General features: G+C 44.6%; 1 protein-coding gene across 1 annotated transcript; it reads left to right on the top strand.

Moving 5' to 3' along the window:
- Positions 1 to 281: 281 nt before the first annotated feature.
- LOC311105278 (transmembrane protein 271-like) lies at positions 282 to 1,179 on the top strand (the record flags this gene model as incomplete). The annotated part of the gene is made up of 1 exon (XM_084147370.1): positions 282 to 1,179. One exon carries the CDS (start codon positions 282 to 284, stop codon positions 1,077 to 1,079), a length of 798 nt encoding a protein of 265 aa, XP_084003496.1. The 3' UTR covers positions 1,080 to 1,179.
- Between the last annotated feature and the right edge of the window lie 17,048 nt (positions 1,180 to 18,227).

Raw genomic sequence — 18,227 nt, 5'->3', positions numbered from 1 at the left:
ATAACAGTGTGGATGGGGGGCGAGCAGGGTCATGAGGGTGATCATTACCTTTCAGTTGGATTTCGGGGGTCGCTACCACAGAAGGAACGCGCTCTTCCTATTAATAATTAATCCAATCCTGAAGCAGCCGGAAAGGGGGAGAGAGCACGCAGCTCCAGGTTTTGAACTGCAGTCACCGGCGTATCATGTCACAATCTGACAGTGCTTCGAGACGGGCTGACGAGGAGGACAAAGGAGGATGAAGGAGGGAGAGGGACCGGGAGAGGTAGAGGAGGAATATAATGAAGTTGAGTGGGAAAGGACTGTGTACCATCGTCTCCAGCACCCTCCTCTTCATCTGCGCCGTGAGCGAAGTTGTTGTCGGATTCAAATGCATCTCGCTGGGCACCAAAGTAAAAGTGCATTTTCACCTGTCGACGGCGGCGGGGGCTTTCTACTCGGGGATACTGGTCGGACTAGGGCAGGCGCTTCTGGGCTTTGCGCTGCTTTGTTGCAAAGGGAAGCCCGGGTGTCGGAATTTCTTTCTCTTGGGTATCTTGGTGTTCTTGTTGGGAGTTCTCACCGCCTTCTCCGGCGCGGTGGTGGACGGGGACACTGTCTCTCTTGTGGATCGCAAATATTCCCATTATTGCCTAGACATAGACTCTGTGGAATTAACCACCATCTGCAACCAACTGAAGGATTATCAGAGAAGTCTAGTCATCTCGACCATTCTTAGCACTTTGGAATGCCTTCTTGGACTTATGAACTTGGTGATCATCAAAAGGTACAAAACAGCGCAATTTTACAGACGGAGGCAATCACAGAGGCAGAGCGCGGGGGCTATTCTTTGCAGCGAGGAGCAGGACTTTACCGTGTCCGAATTCCAACCGGTTTCCTACATTAACTTGGGGATATTTCACGTGTTCGACGAGGCAGGTGTGGAAGTACAATGCAGGGGCCACCCGTCTATCGAGCTCCCGGGTTACTCACCCACGGATCCCGAGCTCAACCATTCCTACCCGTTTTCTTACCCGCTTCCGAACGAGCTACCGCCCGCGTACGAAGACATTTTCCCTGGAGACGACAGTAACAAATAGCAACTCACTCTGAACAAACAAAAAAGTTGCAACATGGGCTCTAAATTCTGCAGTGACAATCACTGTATTTCCCCCTTCGGCCTATTTAGTGCTGAGACAAACAATCGTGGAGAGATTCTTACCTAAACAGTTTTCCATTCACAGCCCTAAACAGCGTCGCCTTCATGCTTATTTTTCTTAGCAAAGTTAGCCTCCTTCTGGTACACTGTCAGTACATGCACATCTATCATTATACTGCCAATGAACTAGCCTATTGCCATCGATCAAAATAGTCAAACTTCCGTGGTAATAAATAAATATACTTACAACAAATCTATAGACCATTAGATGCTACCATACGAGTTCAGATATCAAAGAAGCATTTGTGTTTTGAATTCAGATTGTATACACATCATATGCCCATATAGTTTGCTGTTGTTATTGTTTCCTTTAAAATATGAATAAAAGTGTATTTACTCTCACCTGATGTTAGAAGTTCTATTAAAAAGTCAACCTCCATTTTACCTTCATACTCTTAACATCTACAATGGGCCTGTAATGCGTCTTGCACACACAACAGGTGTCGCCCATTAAATTAGGCTAGTGCTTGACTGAACAAGATCATAGACAGGCCCACATCATTTTGACTCGAAAATTAATGACCTTTACCATATAAATGCAATACAGTAGTAATTAAAAGATAGATGTATTCCCCTTCCACCTTTTTTCTCACGTAGCAGAGCCAATTGCTCTTGTTCTCACCATAGTATAGCCTAATGGGTAGCGTGCATTTGTCCCACATACTTGACTAAATGACTGTAGGGCTATATGCCTCTCAAATGTATTGAATCATCTGATATATACGTCCATTTAAAACAAATTGTCTCTGACTTCAAACTGGTGTCTTTATGTGGTCATAGTATTGCAGTTTGTAATGTGTTTTACAAAAGGATACAATATATTGTGAGTTGAGATAAACAACTAGTTTGTTTCAGGGGGAGATAATGGATTGAATGGGGTCTACATCAGGGGCAGATTGGCCATCTGGCAATTCTGGCAAATGCCAGATGGACTGGACAATTTTTTTAGTTGGGTGGGCTGGTCGAAATTGACACACACAAAAATAGTTTTTTTTTTAAATATAAAAATGAAAAAGGTGGCATGGCCGGCGGCCCATGGGCCTGTTAAGATTATTTTTTAAAGATTATTGCACTATTTCTCTGATATACTAATCTATAATGAGCCTTTGGCTGATCAGTGGGCAACGGCTGACCCCCCTGCCAAGATTGGCCGGCCCAGTTTTCTGATAGGCTGAGCTGTCATGCAAACTCACATTCAAAATAAAACGCGGCATCAGCAAAGAGACCTGCTCTGACTCTGTCATCACTTAGACAGCCAAGATCATGGATCGTAAAAAAACAGAAAGGGTGCCTACATAGAAAGACACATTCTACACTGTCAATTCACTCAAAACTTCCTATTTTGGGCGGCTAAAACCATGATTTGGTCAAACAGCAAAGTGCATTATTCTCATGATTCCTGTAATGAAAGTGTCTGCTTCTCTGGGGCATGCTGCTGTGATGAGCGAGACTCTCCTCTTCCCCCATGCAAAATGAGTTCTGAATTCAATTGTGGTAAAAAGACAGCTTTGGAAGCTTCGTCCACTTGTCCCCAAAGAGAGGATGGTTTCAGCTTTCTGTAGATATAGTTTTTATTTCTCAACTCTCAATATTCAGTTTAATAGCAACTATTTTACAACCAAGATATTTGTTATGGCTTTGCGATATGGAGGGGGCCGCGCGCGATATGTGCACCGGCCATTGAGAGGCCATAGGTCTCATGGTCAGTAGCCTACAACTGCAATGTTTTTTTTAGGACATTGAATTTACTGTTGGATGAATACATGGCTACTAGCAGAGGGTAATATATTTAGAGTTAGCGATCTAGTTAAGCGGTTTTGAGTTTCCACTTCCTCAGGTGTTGAACCCCAAATTAATTAGCCTATGGTATTTGTTAGTGCACATAAATATGTATGTAATTAATCTCTATTGAACAAAACAGAACATCTGGACATTTTGGAGTCCTATTTTGACAATACAATATAGCAACTATAGTCTAATTGTCAACCCTAAATTCATGTCAACCACTGCATTCCTGCTTGGACTTGTTAGATGAAAAAATGTATTTCTTGAATACCTCAGTAGTCTTTTTAGTACACTTCTAATAAAGCACTATTAATTACTTTATAAGATGATTACTCATGATTTGGGTCCAACCAAATCATGGACTAGTGACACCAACTGTAAAAGTTAGTGGCACCAGTGACAACAGGGGAAAATGTTTGTCTGGAGCCATGAAGTAATTAACACAGACAGAGAACAAGAAGAAGAACAGAGTGACAGCAGAGAAGATGCTGAGACTGATAGACAGCACAACATGGAGGCAAACAAAATGACTAGAGCAGAGACACAGTTATAATGGTGAGTTGTATCTCCAGTGGTGTTTTTACATATTTTATTTGTTTTAAACATGAGCAAGTTAAAAAAGATGTGAAGGACCATGTCTCGTGCCCATATTGAGGATCTTTTGAAAATAGGAAACTTTCATTTGACCATACAAAGACATCAATCAATCACATTTATTTATAAAACAAAGTGCTATACAGAAACCCATCCTAAAACCCCAAACAGCAAGCAATGCAGATGGAGAAGCACAGTGGCTAGTAAAAACTCCCTAGAATGGCAGAAACCTAGGAAGAAACCTAGAGAGGAACCAGGCTCTGAGGGGTGGCCAGTCCCCTTCTGGCTGTGCCGGGTGGAGATTATAACAGTACATGGCCATTAAGACCAGATTTTTCTCAAAGATGTTCAAACGTTCATAGATGACCAGCAGGGTCAAATAATAATCACAGTGGTTGTAGAGGTTGCAACAGGTCAGTACATCAAGGTGAATAAAGGTGAAATGTTGGTGGAATATGGTCCTACAATATTGCAGGGCCTGCTAGTTGTTGCAGTTCATTATAGTCTATCTGAGATCTCAATGAGAAACTGATTTCTTGAATTGCCTAGGGACCACAAGCTTTGTTGCTGTCTGCTGTCAGTTTTACCTTGGATATTTTACAGAACTGTTTGCATAATAGGCTACCTGTATGATTATGCTTGCATGTATCGTTATTTCCTACAGGAGATATACTGCAATACATTATTTTGCTACTAATTAAATTATGTCATTACCAAGCACAAAATAGGTACAGTATGTACTTGCAGTTACAATATATAGTGCTCAGTAGTGATCTTTCAGTATCAAACCTAGCAAGTCGTTTATATGCTATTTTACATACTTTGGACACTATGATGTAAGGTGTGTCTATAATGTTACATTGATGGCATCTTGGCATCCTGTCTTTCTGAAAGGTCTATTGTACATCGAAACATGTTAATTTAAAGGTCACTAAAGTTATCCTTGGTTGATAAAATCCCTGCAGTTTAATTAGCTTAATGTAATGTATTGCAATCTAATGCAATCTTCTCACTTTGTTCCTGCTAACGTCATCCAATTAGTGATTATTCAAATGTCCAGGAAAATAACAATCAGAGCTGTTTCAGAAGGCACATGCCCCAAGGCTGTTAATTAGGCTAATACAAATTATTTCCCAGTTGTAAATTCTAACATCATCACTTATTTGTCAGACAGACAGACTTTCCTGTGATGTGTGATGTCATCAAGTACATAAAGGTTCAGAGCGTCTTCTTTGAAAGCAGTGATACAACTGTCACGTTGTATAAGGATTTGAAGACAGGCGCAGGAATACGTAATAGGCGCAGGAATACGTAATAGGGGTTTTATTTTCCCCACCAAGGTACGTCATGAACAACGACGGGGACAAAGCCCAAAACAAACACGTAAATATATATATATAACACAGGGATATAACCCAAACAAAAGAGCGAGGTGTAAACCTCTAAACAATACACGGGACGAGACCCGTAATAACAAGAGCACAATACACAGTACTCACAAGACCAACGGACATGGGACAATAATCGACAAGGACAATGGGGAACAGAGGGCACATATATACACATACTAATCGGGGGAATGGGAACCAGGTGTGCGTAATGAGACAAGACAGTCCGGGGTTGGTGGTAATGAAAGAGATCAGTGATGCCTAGAAGGCCGGTGACGTAGACATCCAGAGCTGGTGAACGGAGTGAGCAGCAGTACCGGGTGGATCCGTGCCAGTAACCCCCGACGCGCTGTACCAGCAGCGGGATGACACCGGCCTCGGGGACGACCACAGGAACGCGGTGCCGGTTGGTCAAGGTGCTGACGGCGAAAATCCCTGGTCAGTGAAGCGTCCAGGATGCCCACCGCAGGAACCCAGCACCGCTCCTCTGGGCCGTACCCCTCCCAGTTGATGAGGTACTGGAGACGCCCTGCCCGACGCCTCGAATCCAGGACTTCACGAACCGAGTATGCCGGACCTCCCTTGATGTCCAGAGGAGGAGGCGGGGCCTCACTGGGTCCAGCCTCAGCGAGGGGACTAGGCACCACTGGCCTGAGGAAAGACACATGAAAAGTCGGGTTAATGTGGTAATCAGCAGGGAGTTGCAAACAGCACGTTCCCTCATTAATCCTCCTCAGGACTTTAAACGGCCCCACAAACCACGGGCTCAGCTTCCGGCAGGGCAAGCGGAGGGGCAGGTTCCGGGTGGAGAGCCAGACCCGGTCGCCTGGAGAGAAAACAGGCGCCTCACTGCGGTGGCGGTCGGCCCGTTCCTTGTGCTGACACATGGCCCATTGGAGTCGAGTGTGCGCAGCATTCCAGATCTCCTCAGTGCGCCGAAACAACTCGTCCTCGGTCTGGCTCGGATGCCAAGGTGCCAGGGCCGGCTGATACCCCAACACGCACTGGAAAGGAGTGAGGTTAGTGGAGGAGTGGCGGAGGGAATTATGCGCGTAGTCAGCCCAAGGTAGAAAATCCGCCCACTCCCCCGGCCGGTGCTGACAGTAACACCTCAGGAACCTGCCCACTTCCTGATTGACCCTCTCCACCTGCCCATTAGCTTGAGGACGGTACCCGGAGGTGAGACTGACCGTGACCCCCAGGCGTTCCATGAACGCTTTCCATACACGTGAGGTGAACTGAGGACCACGGTCTGACACAATGTCCTCCGGGATCCCGTAGTGCCGGAAGACGTGCGTAAAAAGAGCCTCCATGGTTTGCATGGCCGAAGGGAGCCCAGGCAGAGGAAGGAGGCGACAAGCTTTGGAAAACCAGTCCACAATGACGAGAATGGTGGTGTTCCCCTGGGAGGGGGGATGGTCAGTGACAAAGTCCACCGAGAAGTGAGACCAGGGTCGTTGTGGAACTGGCACGGGAAGGAGCTTTCCATAAGGGAGGTGTCTGGGTGTCTTAGACTGGGCACAGATGGAACAGGAAGAGACTTAAACCCGGACGTCTCTAGCCAAGGTGGTCCACCAGTACTTCTCAGTCAGGCAGGCGATGGTATGGCCTATCCCAGGATGTCCCGACACAGGCGCCGTGTGCGCCCAGGAAAGGAGGCGGTCCTGCACACCCGTGGGCATGTAGGCGCGGTTTTTCAGGCGCTGTGCAGGTGCAGGTTCCGTACGCAGGGCCTGCTGTATGTCGGCGTCCACATCCCACACCACTGGCACGATGATACGGAACGGAGGGATGATGGGGGTCTCCTCTTCCTGCCTCTCCTCTGCCTGGGTTGGAGCAGGGGAATTCCCTGGCTTGTCACCTCCTTTCTCCACCATAGGAGCAGAGGCTCAGATTCCTCCTTCTCCTATGCTCTGCCTCGGGCAAACGTGCAGAGCCCACCTCCATCGGCTCTGGCCACGGAGCAGGTGTAACCATGGGCTCCGGATTCCACGCAGGTCTTCGTTGGGACCGGAGGAGGTTGTCCAACTGGATCACCATGCTGATGAGCTGGTCAAGTGACAGGTTGTCATCACGGCAGGCTAACTCCATCTGTACCTCCTCCTGCAGTCCGCTGTGGAACACGGTGACCAGAGCCGACTCATTCCATCCGGTGGAGGCAGTGATGGTCCGGAACTTCAGGGCAAACTCTGAGGCGGTCCTAGATCCCTTGCGTAGTCGGAGGAGATGTGCACCCCCCTCTCGGCCCTCCACAGGATGATCAAACACTGAGCGGAAGAGGAGGGTGAAGCACTCGTAGGACTCAACCACAGGTCCACCCAAACCGTGCCACCCCAGTCCAGGGCCCGTCCGGTCAGTGCCGAGATGACAGTGGCAACCCTGTCTCTTTCCCGGAGACAGCCTCGGCGTAGCGAGCGAGGTACAGGTTGCATTGCAGAAGGAATGACTTGCATCTCGCTGGCGCGCCGTCAAAGCACTCCGGGAGGGACAGGGGTATTCCGCGGACCGGCTCAGATGGAACGGAGGCAGGTAGTGGTGGTGTGGGGACTGGTGCCAGAACCAGTGCTGGAGACTGGAGGGAGTGCACTTTCCCCTCCAACCACAGGATGTTTGCCAGCACGCTGTCCATGGCGCTGCCGAGTCTGGAGAGACAGTCCTCGTGATTCTGGACTGTTTCTATGATGGGAAAGGCCAGCCCGGCCTTTCCCGCTGTCTCCATTTTATTGGGTTGATTATTCTGTCAAGTTGTATAAGGATTTGAAGACATGCGCAGAAATACGTAATACGGGTTTTATTTTCTCCACCCAACACAAGGTACGTCATGAACAACGACGCTGACAAAGCCCAAAACAAACACGTAAATATATATATAACACAGGGATGTAACCCAAACAAAAGAGCGAGGTGTAAACCTCTAAACACGGGACGAGACCCGTAATAAAAAGAGCACAACACACGGTACTGACAAGACCAACGGACATGGGACAATAATCGACAAGGACAATGGGGAACAGAGGGCACATATATACACATACTAATCAGGGGGAATAGGAACCAGGTGTGCTTAATGAGACAAGACCGTCCGGGGTTGGTGGTAATGAACCAGATCAGTGACGCCTAGAAGGCCAGTGACATAGACCACCGGAGCTGGTGAACGGAATGAGCAGCAGTACCGGGGGGATCTGTGACAATAACCGTAGATGTCATGGCCCATGTTCTTTCTGACTCTCAAATAGCAATTCATAAGGAACTGTAGTGCTGTCGCAGTGGGCTATAGTATCGAGGTTAAGCCGATGGCTTAGGGAGGGGATGATTTAGAATGATGACGTAGGTAGGCAATCTAACCTAGGCAATTTAACTCTGCGAAGGTCGGTGTGGGTGCATGTTTTTGTTCCAGCCAAGCAGTAACACATCTAATTCAACTAGTCAGCTAATCATAATCTTCAATATAAACTTTCCAATTTGTTGAATCGGGTGTAGCCTACCGCTTGACTGGATCAAACGCCTGCATCACTACTGTCCAGCCCTAGATAAGACTGGCCACCTTCTAATGTGTAGTGCAGTGATCATCAACTAGATTCATTAGCGGGCCGATTTTTTCTGAGCAGATGGTCAGGGGGCCAGAACATAATTACAAATAATTTATAGACTGCAAATTGACCACAAGAAGCCCAAACAGATTACTACCACATAATCACTTCAAACCTTGTGTACATTTGTATACAATCACATATATCTCTAAATTATGCGTGATAATACATTGGAAGAGATTTCCAAAATTAAAATCACTTGGAGCTGATTATGCCGGTCTTTTTACAGTATTTTATGTACAATAATAAAAAAAGGTACTTTTTTCCCAGAAAAATTGGGATGCCATTTGCAGAACCCTGGTGAAGAGGAAACTTTGGCTTCAGAGCCCCTCAAGCTTGGATGGTGTTGTGCGTAGCTCTCGGTATTCTGATGCAAACCAGGTATCTGAAGCTGGCATTTTTTCCTGCAGTGTTTCTGTGTGTTTCTCTGTCAGTGCTTCAGACAAGGTCCTGACACCCACACTGTGGTTTCTGCACTCACTCAATTGACAGGGAGGAGGAGGAAAGGAGGAATGGTGGAAGGGAGGGTGAAAAAACAGTGCTTTCTGCTCAGCAACAAAGAGCTGGCAAAGGGAAAATCACAGCCCTAGGAAAGGTGGGGGAAAAAATAATCCTGGCTAACTTCATGTTCTCTGCTCAGATGACTATTTCGCTCTCCATTTTGTCTCTTCAAAAGTTGTTTGATAAAGCTACAACCTGGGATTTGTGTGTCAGCCCAACGGCAGTCCCATCACTTAACCTTTTACTGCAGTGGGCTAAATCAGGGTCACACAGAGTGTTTCTTGGTAGTCTTAAACAAATCTACTTTAAAACAAAAGTATACACATCACACACATGGTTATGGGCTTAAAAAAAAGAAGACACCTGTAACATGTCAGATATAGAGTTGAAATGTATTACATTTTGAGTTTGCATCCTAATATTACACTTTATATACATCACAGAAGACTGAAATATAACAAAACTGTTTGACATAGATACACTGGAATTTCGGCTGGATTTTGGAAATAATGTTGATTAATTCTGAAATTCTGAAAAATATTAATAACATTCCACCCGTGAGGCCACTAGGTCATTTAATTGCAGGAAAGGACTACACTGAGGGATTGGGCTGGAGAACAGTAAACAGTCTTAAATTGTTAGACACATTTCTGGTTGCGAAGACAGTTTATGATATCAACATCTGCAAATATCCCAGATTGCACCTTTAAGGTAACATTTTTTCAGCCTGATCAATCTCAGGTGGAATCTTCAAACCCAGTGAGACGCGTTGCATTAAAACAGCCCTTTCATTTGACACATATCAGGTGTTTAATAAAACCTGTTTATTCAATTTGGCTTTATTGCTTTTCTGGGCAATTCCACTATAATTAAGCTGATTTACTGCAATGCCTCTCACCGACCACCAAGTGGTTAATCTAAATCAGAGGACTGTGAGCCTATATCCCAAATGGCACCCTATTCCCTATAAAGTGCACTACTTTTGACCAGGGTCCATAGGGGTGTAGTGCACTATGTAGGGAACAGGGAGCCATTTTGGACACAACTAGACCTTGTAAACTTTATCACTCCGTATTCACCTCTCCAACTGGTGTCTTCATTTAAATACAGTACATGTATACTTCCCTATCAACTTTTAGACCTTATTAGCATTATTTAGTAGTTAAAGATGGGGTTTTGGATTGTATCTAAGAATTAAAATGAGAATTAAAATGATGTGCTGTCAAGTGCTCAAAAGCCAACCTTTACAGACTGGAGGGAGAAAAAGGAATGTCCTTGTTATTTCCTTTCCCAGTGAAAAAACTGTATTTTATGGAGGTTTCTTAACAAGTCAAAAATTACCACCTGTTTTTGAAGACACAATTTAATCAATTTTGCAGCAATTAATACTAGTCTGTTTGAGGACCTGAACACTGGAAAATATCAGAAAGATAACTACACATGCTATTACAATTGAACCTCCACTGTGCTGACATAAATGTGAATTTTGACAGAAAAATGTTGATACAGAAACACTTATGTATAAACATGAGCCGTAATGACAAACAGAATTTAAGAATGTGTCTTAAAACCATGATTGGGTTTATCTGCAAACCTCTCTGGAAATATGGCATTAGAGCAATAATATGATGTCTAATTTATGATATCAAATATACCAAATTCAAAATGGTGTGGTCAACATTCCAAACAAGCCATTTTCAATCCAAAAATGCAAAAACTATAAATCCACAGATTACGTTTATCTTTCAAATTGCCTCCACTGCTCCATTGACTCCACTATTTCACTTTGATAAAGATTTACTGGAAATTGGCTGATAAGACGACTAACAGAAATATCAGCCAAAGAAAATACACAACAGGCCTCATTTATTGGCTTTTTCCATAATTTAATTTATCATGAGCAAATTTCAATATGTTCTGTAGACACAGAAATGCTTCTTTGAATACATTTTACTTATTTTGTTATGAGCAAGATAAGCACCTCACAGACTCACACAGCCTATAGAAGCCTCCAATTCCCATCTTGGCAGGGGAGTATTCTGTGGGCTGCATCAAACACAGATTGCAGGCTATTCTTTCCCTTATTCGATCAGTTGAGTAGAAAATACATACACTATATATACAAAAGGATTTGGACACCCCTTCAAATGAGTGGATTTGGCTATTTCAGCCACACCGATTGCTGACCGGTGTGTAAAATCAAGCACACAACCATGTAATCTCCATAGACAAATATTGGCAGTAGAATGGTCTTATTGAAGAGCTCAGTGACTTTCAACATGGCACCGTCATAGGATACCACCTTTCCAACAAGTCAGTTCGTCAAATTGCTGCCCTGCTAGAGCTGCCCCAGTCAACTGTAAGTGCTGTTATTGTGAAGTGGAAACGGCTAGGAGCAACAACGGCTCATCCGCAAAGTGGTAGGCCACTCAAGCTCACAGAATGGGACCGCCGAGTACTGAAGCGCGTAGCGCGTAAAGATTGTCTGTCCTTGGTTGCAACACTCACTACCAGTGGAGGCTGCTGAGGGGAGGAAGGCTCATAATAATGGCTGGAACGGCACGAATGGAATGGCATCAAACACATGGAAACCATGTGTTTGATGTATTTGATACCATTCAGCTCCAGCCATTACCACAAACCCATTCTCCCCAATTAAGGTGCCACCAACCTCCTGTGCTCACTACAGAGTTCCAAACTGCCTCTGGAATCGACATCAGCACAATAACTGTTCGTCGGGAGCTTAATGAAATGGGTTTCCATGGCTGAGCAGCCACACACAAGCCTAAGATCACCATGCACAATGCCAAGCATCAGCTGGAGTGGTCTAAAGCTCGCCGCCATTGGACTCTGGAACAGTGGAAACGAGTTCTCTGGAGTGATGAATCACGCTTCACTATCTGGCAGTCCGACGGACAAATCTGGGTTTGGTGGATGCCAGGAGATCGCTACCTGCCCCAATGCATAGTGCCAACTGTAAAGTTTGGTGGAGGAGGAATAATGGTCTGGGGCTGGTTTTCATGGTTCGGTCTAGGCCACTTACTTCCAGTGAAGGGAAATCTTAACACTACAGCATACAATGACATTCTAGACAATTCTGTACTTCCAACTTTGTGGAAAATGTTTGGGGAAGGCCCTTTCCTGTTTCAGCATGACAGTGCCCCCATGCTGAAAGCGAGGTCCATACAGAAATGGTTTGTCTCGATCGATGTGGAAGAACTTGACTGGCCTGCACAGAGCCCTGACCTCAACCCCATCAAACACCTTTGGGCTGAATTGGAATGCTGACTGCGAGCCAGGTCTGATCGCCCAACATCAGTGCCCGACCTCACTAATGCTCTTGTGGCTGAATGGAAGCAAGTCCCCGCAGCAATGTTCCAACATCTAGTGGAAAGCCTTCCTAGAAGAGTCGAGGCTGTTTATAGCAGCAAAAGGGGGACCAATTCCATATTAATGCCCATGATTTTGGAATTAGATGTTTGACGAGCAGGTGTCCACATACTTTTAGTCATGTAGTGTACATAGAGTTTGTCGCAGCAACTATGACGAACTAAAACCTGGGGAAAATCTGAGACCCTTATAAATAAAATCTGGTGTTTCGTGATAAATGAAAAACATTCTCTTCCTTGCACTGCAATAATGCACTTTCTGTTTTTACTAAGCAAAGCAATGTTTACAATCTAAAACATAAAGAAACTAAATTGCCCAATAAGTATTAATGCGTTCTCTCTGCAAGGGAAGACAGTGAACAGGGCCCCCTGTATCCCACACAAGTTAGTTGTCAGCTTATCCCCATGGCCTTATGTTCCCGACTCCCCGAGCTCTATTCACGAAATGTCCTCAGCTCAGTTCATGAGTAATAGAGACACGGCTGCTGAGAATGGATGCTCATTTTTGAGAAATGGCCTCCTGTGATCACCCCATTGCTCTTTTCTTTGCCTGTGAAGATGTAGAGATGGTCTCCCGAGTGGCGCAGTGGTCTAAGGCACTGCATCGCAGTGCTAACTGTGCCACTAGAGATCCTGGTTTGAATCCAGGCTCTATCGTAGCCGGCCGCGACCGGGAAACCCATGGGGCGGTGCACAACAGGCCCAGGGTAGGGGAGGGAATGGCCGGCAGGGATGTAGCTCAGTTGGTAGAGCATGGCGTTTGCAACGCCAGGGTTGTGGGTTCGATTCCCACGGGGGGCCAGTATGAAAAATAAAAATGTATGCACTCACTAACTGTAAGTTGCTCTGGATAAGAGCGTCTGCTAAATGACAAAAATGTAAGATGAAGAGATTTCTCTCCCATTTCCTCAGCCCCCAAGTCTCAGACATACAGGGGAAGCCTGTTGGTACAGTCACCCTCTCCCTCTGACTCGTTTCACATTATAAACACTGCTTGAGCATTACCCAGGGAATGCCAACATCTCTGGCAGCCATTTTTTCTTTCTTACGGTGCCTGGCGTACTTGCTCCGAGTTCCTAGTTCTGCTATTGAAGCTTGTTTTGGTTAAGAAATCAAGACGTTGTATTCTGCCTCGTTTTTTTCACTTACAGGAAAATCCTCTACCTCTTTTAAAAAAATTATACAGTGGTCTTCAACATCTAATTGAAGTGGAGCTGGTATATGTTATAGTTTACAAACACACTGTATTAATATCTGATGTAACTATTGCCAATGCATGCAAAATGACAGTGGCCTTTAATTTGTCAAACGGTTCAAATCAAGTGTCACCGTTGCAGTGACGTTAGCCTTTAGTAGACATGGATACTGTCAGCGGATACAGTAGTTAGTACAATTTATTAATTGTTTGGAGGTGTACTGTATACTGTACTATCACATCCCACTTTACAAATCAGTAGTTGGTGCATTTTGAGTCAGTTTTGACTTGGCTTCCAGTGCCCAGGCATCATCAGGGAACAGGGGCAGACTGGCCATAGGGCAGTTCTGGCAAATGCCAGAAGGGCTGGTTCTTTATTTACCCAAGTGGGCCTGTCTACAATTATTTATTTGTTCTTTCCTTTTTTGCTGAAAATGACCATTATTTTGCTAATAATGGAGGCTTCAAGGAAAAGCCGTGCGGGGGCCTTGAGAATATAACAAAGGTCTGTTGTTAGAAATACCCAGGCCGATTTCTGGTCCCATTCCGTTCCTGGAAACCACTCTCAGATTCTCCAGTACTGATGATAATGGGAAAATAACATCATCAGAGGCAAGACTGCTGAGCGGCGATCCCTGGTGATTGGCTTCTCAGTGGCTGTTGCTATTCAAACAGCCAGTTGATGACATTGTTGGGGCTCCTGGTTAGGCTACGCACTGGTGGCCTGAGGAACTAACTGAGTGTGTGGCCTAAATGGGATCAACTGTGAAAGAGGTAATGTCTCTGCCAGCTCTCTCTCTGGGCTGAACGTGTGTTTGTGTGTGCGTGTGCATGCGTGCGTACGTGTTTGTACTTTAGGTAAGGCTGCTTAGATGGAATCATGAAAAATAAAATGAGAAAAACAGTATTCAGTCATAAGGGTAGAACAGTCAAAGACAAAGAGAAACAACACAGACTTATTAGCCTACAATGAAAGCCAATGCTAACACAGACTAACCTATACATTCCCAGTTACATAGCTCAGATTTCAGACAGAAGGCCAGAACGTGTCAGCACCTCTCAGCCTAAGTGCTTTTTGAGCCTATTTAAAGCACATCAGTTCATCATAAGTGCTTTCTGCGTGTAGCCCTGCTGTTCCGTTCCACAATCCTAAACCAAACAGTTTGCACAACTCAAGATCATAGTTTGGGGTGGTGTAGCAAAGACATGTTAGGGTTAGGGGTAGTCAGGTGTAAAGGCAGGTCTGTTAGCCAGAATATATGTTTCTTTTTCATTTCATACATCGTTTTGGAGAGAAGTGCTGCATTAGTTTAATCACAGCCAAAGCACTGTCCGTACATTGCCGAAGTCGCTGACTTGCAAATCAAACTAGCTACTGTAATTCATTCCCAGTGATACATGGGAGGGATTCTTACGCAACTCATTACACAGAGGAGAATTGAGATGAATGATAACTTATCAACAGCGGTACGTGTTTGGGAGGAATTGGTGGTTGAGGTAGCCCTAAAGGTAAAGGGCTGGGAGAACATAATAATAATAGTAATAGGAGGATAGATCAGCGACACAGACGTGATTAATCAATTTGATCTACACAACGGTGCGTAATTACCTTTATTAAAGTCATTAGTCGTGCTGACTAAGGAATAATCCACTAACCTTAGGGGAACAATTAGTTTATATCTTGATTGATCATGGGGTGGATAATTTCCTTATCATTGGACTAGCGCCACACCCAATTTATAATGGAATCGTTTGGGAAAAGATATCTAATTACAGCATATTTTACATTGACGGCATTTGAAAGTGGGTAAGAAAATAGGGCCATAAAGCAGATAAGAGGCAAAGAGGCAGCTTTGATATAACATTTTTCTAAATGGCCAAACAATTGCAGACAACCTTGACATTAGAAGGTAGAGGAAAAACAAAGGGGACATCAAAGCAATTATCACAAGGGTATTCAGGCAGCAATACCTCGGCCCAGTAGCGTTTTTCCCCATTCCCATCCAGAATCCAAATATATTTCAAAGGAAAAACATCCAGCAACACCAGTGGGAGAAAAAAAATCGATACCCCCTAAAAGCCTTTCATCCATTTGTCTATGCAGAGCTGCCAAGGAAAAGTCACTGCTGGAGGGACTCCAGTCCAGTGGGTTTAAAAAGCCAACCATGGGCCTTCCCTTCCTGTGACCAAACCTGCTTCATTACCTCTGTGTGGGCTTCCAAGCCATTAGCCTTGTTTCAATTCTCTCCAGCTGCTCACACGGACAACAGCCAACTGACACGCTTGAGTCTTTCTCGGTAAAAAGAGACAGAAAGAATCAAGGACCCGCTTTGTTTATGACAGTCAAAAGACAAAACAAGCAGTTCCAGGAAAGCATTACATTTTCCACAACATGTTGTTTTCCTTACAGACAGATAATATCTGTGGTAACATCGGACATGACATGTTCCAAGGGCGTAGAATCAGGTACAATGGTCCAGGACACACTCTTTTCACGCCAGTTCGCCCATAGGGCGGTGCTATACGTCACGGTGGGTGTAGATTTCAGTGTGCATATGGGTGCACACAGTGTCGAGAACGACATGTCCGCATAGTGGAATCTGTTCAACACACCTCTGAGCCATAGGGAAGATCTCAATTGCATACTCTTGCGTCCTCTCTCTTCATCTCCTTTTCAAAACCCATTGGAGGAGAAGATCAGAGGGGAGGAACCTCTGGCATTCTCATCCAATGGGTTTTGAAAAGGAAAGAAGGATTGAGGAAGCGAGCAGTATGCAATTGAGATCTTCCCATAGAGTACAGGTTGGCTAAACCTACAGTAACTACAGTAATGGATGTTACTGTTTCATCAGGGAGCCACAAAGATGAAGTAAACAAACGTAATTACTGAATCACGTGAAAAGTGGTGTGAAAAGAGTGTGTCCCAAAATACTTGCTCGCTACAGAATTACTTGCACAATCTCCCTGTCTTAGTCTTCATCATAGGGTCAAAAAGTTAGCAATGGATGTGCCATCAGTCAAGAAGAGAAAAAAAAACGGGACATAAGAGTTTTTTTCAAAGGAGTGCAAAGAACTATAAGTAAGGCTCTTGGTAACTGCCCGCACACCACTAACTGGCAAATTTGAGTGCTTTTAGCTTAGATGTAGGAAGCATTAGTCTCAAAGACTTCGTAACTTAGTTGTAGTCATGATCTAGTCACCTATAAGTACAAACATAGTTATGGTTTTGGGTTATTACATATTATTAACTTATTTCCGGATATCTTCTAAACTACCCACAATGCACTATTTCTCAACGTCATATGGAGGATCTACTCTGTGCTACCACATTTGTATGCTAGCTCGGTAGCTAGCTCAAGCTGGCTAATATTAGCCACTAGCCATGCTAGCATGTAATTACATTCCAGACCAAGTGTTGGTGTTGGTGAGCTACAATCCATCAATCATGGGAAGTGTGATGTAAACAAAGAGCATGTGCTGCCATGCAGGATGCTCTTCACAGACTTTGTGGCTGTGTTATCTAGTGGGAACCCTTTAGCACGGCAGGCTCTGGTGCCTTCTTGCCGTGGGCTCAAAACGAAAGAGAAAATCATACCTGCTTCCTCTAATTTTGTAGTACCTTGTCTATTCTTCTTTTTGTTTTGTCAACTTTTCGGCATGTTCTCTGTAAAGTAGGCTACGGGAGTTTTGCAACTTTTTCCACCCTAGCTGATGGACATCTGGAATATATCTATTTTGAATTTCCCTGACTCTGCATCGGCCGGTGAAGCGCCCGCCTCCCCCTAGCTTTAATAGCTAACTGAGCCTGCACAAATTTTACCATCTGATGGGCCTCAGCCATCAATCTGTAAGTCTCTGCTCTCGCTTTGCTTTGATCTGTGGTTGTTTTAGTTATGTGGTGTTAGTTGTGTTCTAGCTGGTCTCCAGTAGTTGGGTTCTGGCTTGCCGACCATAACCAAGGTGGCTGGCTAGGCTGGCTAGGCAAATAGCTAGTTGGCTAAATAGATAACTGGTTAGATGGCGTTATGTATTTCCAAAACTTTGGTTTACTTGAATGTAGCTGTAAGCTAGGTGTTGATAGCAACAGGCTGACTCATGTACTGCAAACATAACGTTAGCGGACTGGTAGGGCTAACGTTAGCAGGCTAGTTGGTTAGAAACCTTGCAAGTTGATTTGTAACAATACATTCATAAAGTATTTGCTTGTAAGTTTACTGGAAATTCAATTGAAAGCAGTAGTCATGAGTGCAAACGATTTGTTATACATTTGAAGTTAGTTCTGTTGGAGTTTACATTATTGGGAATAGGCTGGCTTGCCGGGTCCTCAATATGACATGACTTCGGCATTCTGATAGGTTTTATGTAATAACTCGAAAGAAAATTGAAAAGTCGGTTGTAACTTTGCATTGGGACTTTTTATGCATATACTAATGGAAATCCATATGTGTAACAAGTGTCGGTGTAATGTGGTGGATCGAAGTCAGGCGCAGGACACAGAACTCGAAGAAACGTACTTTACTGAAAATGAGTAAAGAAAACAACACAGAAATACCTCCACACAGGAAGGAACTAACCCGCTCACCAACG

Source organism: Coregonus lavaretus (genome assembly GCF_964263955.1).
Source record: "Coregonus lavaretus genome assembly, chromosome: 29".
NCBI lineage: Eukaryota > Metazoa > Chordata > Actinopteri > Salmoniformes > Salmonidae > Coregonus > Coregonus lavaretus.
This window is presented reverse-complemented; position numbering and strand designations above follow the sequence as displayed.